Source organism: Nansenia antarctica (assembly GCF_963989245.1).
Source record: "Nansenia antarctica genome assembly, contig: SCAFFOLD_405, whole genome shotgun sequence".
In the NCBI taxonomy this organism is placed as follows: domain Eukaryota; kingdom Metazoa; phylum Chordata; class Actinopteri; order Argentiniformes; family Microstomatidae; genus Nansenia; species Nansenia antarctica.
This window is the reverse complement of record NW_027663017.1, coordinates 27,501-35,000: the sequence shown is the minus strand read 5'-3', so window position 1 is coordinate 35,000 and position 7,500 is coordinate 27,501. Positions and strand designations below refer to the sequence as shown.

General features: G+C 43.8%; 1 protein-coding gene across 1 annotated transcript in view; it reads left to right on the top strand.

Moving 5' to 3' along the window:
* The window catches only part of LOC308175339 (E3 ubiquitin-protein ligase HECW2-like), a gene marked incomplete at both ends in the record, with an annotated part of 22,839 nt that overhangs the window by 12,019 nt on the left and 3,320 nt on the right, over positions 1-7,500 (top strand). The window contains 2 exon segments of the mRNA XM_080551018.1: positions 1,537-1,666; positions 2,178-2,324. Of these exon segments, the coding sequence (XP_080407144.1) occupies positions 1,537-1,666; positions 2,178-2,324 (277 nt within the window).

Here is a 7,500-nt window from a genome sequence, read left to right as displayed (position 1 = left end):
CTGTTTTGTCCTGTTGCGTTTGCCGTAGCTGTTTTTCCGGGTTCAGAGCACGCTGGCGTCCGCGTTGTGACTGCCGCTTCTGTTTCCCTGTCCTGTCTTTTTGTGTCCTGTCCTAAAAGTGTCTATGGTTTCTTGTTTTCGGCGTCTACCTTGTTTTGTGTGCCCGTCTTCCCCGGAGGTCTCCGCTTTTTATTTTTCACTTTGTTTTGTTTGATTTTTTCGCCGACCTCCGCTGCTTTCCCCCCCGCCATCTCCCGCCTCTCACTGCCTCCACTACCGGACTACAGTACTCACCGCCTCCACTACCGGACTACAGTATTCACCGCCTCCACTACCGGACTACAGTATTCACCGCCTCATCGTTCCTGTCCCCCGGCTCTGTGTTGCCGACCGACCCGCTGCGCGCCGCTCTCAGACATCGCTAGCCTGGCCGTGCTGTGCTACTACCCTCGTCCCGGGAGGTAGCCACCACTCCCTCCCCGGTTCGGGGGTTGTCATCTCCGCAGGTGAGTGTCAGTCCTTCCCAACCTTCACTCACTACTGCGGGATTTGGTCGCTGGCATGGCACACTAGGCTGGCCGGCCGCGCGGGTTCGGTCCCAGGCTGGCAATACAGATGACAACGGCAACGGCGGCACCGCGCTGTCGCTCTGGTTTCATCTCCAGCTTGGTTTCGCCCTCCTGCTGCTCCTGTCGTTTTGCCCTGGACTCCCGGCCATCTCACCTGCCCCCCACCTCCCCCTGCCCTTCTCTCGTCTCACCTATACTGCCACTGACCTACACTCACTGAACCACAACCATCGCCTCACTGCTGCTGCTGCCACCGCCGCCACCAAGGCAGGCATTCTCCGCCGCCGCCGCTACATCCATCGAGGCTCCCAGCAACATCGACACCGGACTCTACACCACCCCCCCCCCCCCCCCCCCCCCCCCTCCCCGTTCGCTGACTCTGTGTTCCATGTTACTTGTTGTTTTTGTGTTTCCCATATCCCCTATATTGTCAGCGTCTTTGAGCCTCGGAAAAGCGCTATATAAATTCAATAAATTATTATTATTATTATTATTATTACATACACACACACACACACCCTTCTACAAGGGCCTGCTGTGCATGTACGTACACACACACACACACACACACACACACACACAGGTTTGATGTGATTCAATTTCAGGACCCTCCTTTCATGACTTGTCCTAGATATGTGCGTTCTACCACCCAGTATCCTTACATGTTCTAAACCACATCAGGATAAGCTAGTATGAAGCTGTTTTGCTGTTATTCTGGAGGCAGGCTAATTTACAAGACGACCAACTGGTGGTCGTTGTGTGTAAGTAGCAGCTTCCCATTGTAAAGACTATGGTAATTTGACCCCCGAGGCGGCTCTTATAGTAGGTAACATAGACACGGCTGTTTCTAGTGTTCAATAAACAAATAAACACACACAGGCTCGAGGCAACAGAAGGGTCTTGTGATGTCATGTCCTGTGGTGGTGTGATGTCACTTCCTGTGGTGGTGTGATGTCACTTCCTGCAGCCTGTGTGAGCTGAGTGACCTGGAGTACCTGGACGAGGAGTTCCACCAGAGCCTGCTGTGGCTGAGAGACAACACCGTCACCCCCGACCTGGAGCTGTCCTTCACCGTCAACGAGGAGGTGTTCGGACAGGTGGGAGGGGGAGGGGAGGGGAGGGGAGGGGGAGAGGAGGGGGAGGGGAGGGGAGGGGGAGGGGGAGGTGACAACACCGTCACCCCCGCCCTGGAGCTGTCCTTCACCGTCAACGAGGAAGTGTTCGGGGGGGGGGGGGGGGGGGGGACTGGCCCCGGGCCTGAGCTAGATTACTCTTCCTGCTACGACTGGTGGATTGATGATTCACTTGCTTCGTCAAATGTATCGATTGTAAGAATAAGGTGTCTGCTGAATGACAACAATGTCAATGTAAAATGTGTGTGTGTGTGTCTGTCTCTGTGTGTGTGTGTCTCTGTGTGTGTGTGTCTCTCTGTGTGTGTCTCTGTGTCTCTCTGTGTGTCTCTGTATGTGTCTGTCTGTCTCTGTCTGTGTGTGTGTCTCTGTCTCTCTCTGTGTGTGTCTCTGTCTCTGTGTGTGTGTGTGTGTGTGTGTGTGTGTCTCTGTGTGTGTGTGTGTGTGTGTGTGTGTGTGTGTGTGTGTGTGTGTGTAGATCACGGAGAGGGAGCTGAGGCCGGGGGGGGGGTCCATCCCCGTGACGGAGCGGAACAAGAAGGAGTACCTGGAGCGCATGGTGAAGTGGAGGGTGGAGAGAGGGGTCGTACAACAGACTGAGAGCATGGTCAGAGGGTTCTACGAGGTACACACACACACACACACACACAGAGACACACACACACACAGAGTGATAAGATGATGAATGTCAGATGAAGGGCGGCAGGCCGAGATGTGTTGCTTCCTTATGATAATGAATTAATGCTCAGGTAGACAATTAAGATAAAGTTTATTCCACAGCGCTGGACCAGCCTCTCAATACACGGCAAGCAACGGTGAGAGACTCGTCCCGAATGACATCTTACAGTGGCTTGATATAGGCAAAAGTTGCTGATCAAGCAGCCAGCTGTTTGTCATGCAAATCATTCCCAAAGACAGGGCTCCGTTGAGTCTAGGTAGGGTTGTTGACGAGAAGTCCCCACCTCCCAAAAGTGGCTTATTATCCTGACAACCCAGCTACCTGACCCTGGTCAGCTGACTGGCTGGTCCTAAATATACTGATCTATTGACCCCAGTACCCATATAAGTCTACCACCTGGCCGACCACCACAAGGTTCCACTGTCCTTAGATCCCAACTGGTCCCCACTTCTATATTTGGCTCAGGTCCAGTTACAGACAGAGAGTTTGCAGTCCCGTGCTGATACAGCAAGAGAGGTTGGCTCATTTCTCAATAGTCAGATGTTACAATTTGCTGATAATCACTAATGATTAAGGTTACCTAAGCACAATGATAAAATGCATCCTATCAGCCCACTCTTTTTTGTCTTCTCTAATGGACAGTAACTTTAATTATTTCTCTTTCTTTCCCCATGGTTGAGATCCTGCATTCCTCCCCCGGAACTGTCTTTAAATGACTTTTCCCATGGACAAATGCAAGTTCCCAGTCATGTGGCCTGACAAAGTGAACAAACATCTCACTCCACAATTGACTTGGCATGAGTAAAAGGTCACTTTGTGGTTAAAACTACTCTGATGAATAATCACCTTCTTTGGATAAAAACCTTTGTTGTTTAAAGGAGAAAATATCCAAATAGGTTTCTCATTGCTATGTCTAACTACTTATTACAAATGAAGTAGATATCATTTCCATCATTAAGTCAAATCACATGTTTTTCCATAGTTTGTTACATAATTATACATTTTTTTTTTAACAAATAGGGATATCATCAATCAGTTTCTTTAGGTGTCTTCGATATCCTAGGTCGATCTTCAACAGAGGGACCATCATGCTTTTCCGGTCGCAATGAGGCACTATCTGAGACGCTGGAACATTGTTGTCTTTCCGCCTTATCGTCCTCTTGTCTTGTTGCTGTGTTATTGAGAGACTCACAGTAGAAATTATTTCATTCACCATCATGCTGCTTGCTCAAATGTTTTAACAGTGTTATTGAAACTCTAAATCCTTACCCCCTACTTTTCTCTCCCCTATTGTTCTATGTCCCCATTGTCTGATCTTAAAGGTTTAATCCTGTTGTGGTGAATACGTACAACAATTGTCAACAAACTGGCAAACTCCTGCAACTGAGTCTAGTGCGCTATTTGGTTTAACTCCCTGGATGTCACGACGCATGCGAACAAGATTAGTGTCAGATTCTTCAGTTAAAGTAAAGTCTGTTTCGTTAGTTAACACCCAGAGCGTATACAGAACCGATAAAATTGTGGCCATCCATCTTATGCACAGCGAGGCCAGGATCACATGGTTTCTCTCGGCACGCATCGTCTGTCCGGTATCTCTTGTCCTAGTTTCAATCTTAATTCACAACAACATCAAGAATAATTGTTAATAGCAGAGATAGTTATCATTATGGTACTGGAATCAGTAATCGTTTCATAATACGTGTTTTCCCCTTTGCTTGGTTCTCATCGTCAGAGTTGAGAGTGGGTTGGGCCCCCTGTGGTCCCCCCCATCTAGTGAGTTATGCACTTGCCTGCTGAGACATTTTTAGATACAGGGATTGCACAATCGTTAAGTACAGGTAGACAGACATTTAGTTTCTCTCCAAATGGTTAACTCATCCTTCATCAATGCTCCTAGAGGAAACAAAAAGATTTGTCATTTGAAGTTCATGCCATGGGTATTCAAACTAGGACGTGTTGTGAAAAACCGTGAACCGTCCCTTTAATATCCAAATCAGTCTTCAATCCTTAGTTTATTCACTGTCAATGTGCAATCTGAGTCAATTCCCATAAGCATACTTTTAATGAGGTAGATAGGTTCTATTCTACCCGTATGTTAAAAAATTCTGATCACAATCATAACTGATGGCTTGAATACTTCCCCGTTGGTCTATGTACACTATAAGCTTATTTTGCATTAAGATTTAAATCTGCTGTGAACATTTACATGTTCTATCCCTCTCTTATAATCAAATATTTCTCAGTCAATCACCCGTTGGTTTTAGTAGATTTATCAGAGACACTCTTGAGTCAGTGTGAATGGTTTTCTATCATGAATGTTGCATCAATGTGTAATGCTCGTGCATTCAGCTGTTGGCCGATTAACACTGATGATCGTGTGAAGTACTGTCATTATTCGTATGTGTAATTGCTTTATCAAAGTCTGTAGTCTGTCATGTCATTATCATGTTTCCGCTTCCAAACAGAAAAACAACATTTTCATTTACAGTTACACAGAGAATTATCCTTTGTGGTTTCCCCTTTCTCTCATCCGTCAATCGTTCACTGTCATTTCAGCCCCCACTTCTGTTAGATTGGCCCTCAGCAACGCCCCCGTTTTTAGTCCGTTGCTCAGTTTTCTGTCAGGAGATAGAATTGGCAAGAGTTGTGTTGTCCGTTCGGGATTATTCATCAATCAAAATGTCACATATTCCTCTTTGCTTGTGTGAACATCAACAGTCATCAATGCATGTCTCTGTTTACTAAGTAAATTCAAATGTTACGTTTACTGAGTCAATGCAGAATTGTATGATAATTACAATAAGAGACAACTACATTTTCATGTCTAACACTTCTATGTGTTCTCTGCGTGTGTGTGTCTCTGTGTCACCGAGCTGCGTCTTGTTTGCAAGGGCAGTTCTATTAATAGTGTTGGTTCAGAGCGTCGTCCCTGGTGCAGCGTTGTGGAGCAGTGTTTCACCCCTCGTCTCTTTACCACTTTTCTGCTGTTGGTGCTAAGCTATTTAGCTTGTCCTGAAAATACAATAGTTATTCATTTCACTCTTTATCATTTGTTTACAATATGTTAATCAATACAAGGATTATTATTACTTAACTCAATGATTTCCCTATAACTCTATCACTCGACATGCTTCACGTAAGACTTCATTACCCATAATGCTTAGTATTCATTCCATCCCTCTAGGTCCGTGTATTGCGCAAGCTCCAAGACTTGTGGTTGGTGTCGCTTATTAAACAATCCCAAAGCTTCTAATTCCCTTATTCGTTTTTCAATCAATGCTGGTGTCATTGAGAAAATGTCTGGTGTCGATAATTTAAAGTTTTTCGCATCGTCTCCAATACCATCTAGAATCATATTTGTAAAGAATGCGTTAGGTTTGTCATCTAATTCCAAATTCGCCTTTTCTCTCCAGGTATTTTGGAATCTGATTACAAAGTCAGACATTGTTTCATTAGGCTTACGTTTACAGTTCAGAATCTGTGAGATATCACGGTTTTGGCTAGCATGTTCGTTTAGAAATTTGGTTAATTGTTCAATGTGAGTCACTTTGTGTTGTTTATTAAACCATGGGAATCGTTCATTAATTGTATTACCTCTACATGGCCCATCATTATCTTCATTCAAAGTTTCACAAGCATTTATCAAAGTATCAATTTCAACATCTGGCATTAACGTGATCAGAATGTATCTTAAATCCGTGCCATTCAAATTACCATGTAGCAACATTGTTTCATACCAATTTATGAATCCTTTTGGGTTAATCAAGGGTCTGGGTGCGTCGACTATGATTGCAGATACGTCATTCAGGGTTAATGGTTTATACAGTACTTTCTCCTCTATATTTAACAATGGTGCCTGCACCCGAACCACGCTGCGTATCACAGTCTGCTCCGCCTGTTCCGGCTGTACAGGAGGAGACACGCTCTGTATCTCCTTTACCTTGGGTATCGGGTTAGACCTATTGTGTTCCTTCTTTCTGACAATATTACCAGGCCATTGATTAGACATTATTACCCATGCTTGATAGACTTCTTTCATGTAATCAATATCCCATAATGGGTCGCAAATGCTTTTGTTCGATATCAAATATTCATCAATAATCTTTAGTTTATTCTTTTCAAAACTCCCGATACTTGGGAAATTATCGTCACTCCATTCCGCAATCTTTGTTAGAAACGGTTCTGCATAGAATGGTCCTAATTTAAGTAAAATCCATCCTTTTGGTGTCACTGTATCAGTGTATTTTATCGGAATATCAATTATGTGTGGATCAATTTTATATTTAATAATCCGTTTCTCACAATTTGTCGTCCTAGACATTTGATTCCCCATGTTTGATTAATTACACTGCACACAATGTTAGTAAAAAGGAATTCTTTTATCTAAATTGTCTCGTTAGAGCTTTATAGTTACACCATTCGTGTCATATACTTTAATTCAGTCTGTTGCATTGCGTCTCATCAAGGTCATTTAAATCCACGTCTCATCTGTTCTCTCCTGTCTCAATAAATCAATCTTGTCACTCAAATCTGTTGCGCTCTACCATTAACACAAATGCCGTATCCGTTCAACTTCTTATCGTCCTACAACTGTCTTTTTTACCGCTGACCTATATCTTTCATTATACTAGACCACTTTAAAACACTTTCTTTAGATCACACTTCAACTTACATACCATAACCACTTGCGTGTCAATACCTTATTCATTTAACCATCTTAATCAACATTCTACTTCATAGTTTCAAATCCTGTGCTATAACACAATACCTTATTTCTGTACCATACAGATAACCACATGTCTGTACCTTACAGATAAAAACATAAATAAAAACCCACGGAATGCCCAATTCCGTTTAATCAATTCTTCTATGAATTAATCAATATCCAGTGTCAGTATTAATCTCCTCCAGAGTGACACCTAGCAGCTCTGTCCTTTTTATACCGTATTATCCTATATGTGGATTAATGACCTTCATGTTCACACCAATACTCAACCTTTAATATTTAGTCAAATCTAGTCATTGGCCCCCCCATCATCAAATTCATCCCCTTTCCTTCATTCAAGGAAAAAAAATTACAGGTTTTTCCCTCTAGAACAACAATTCAGGTTAAGCACACAAC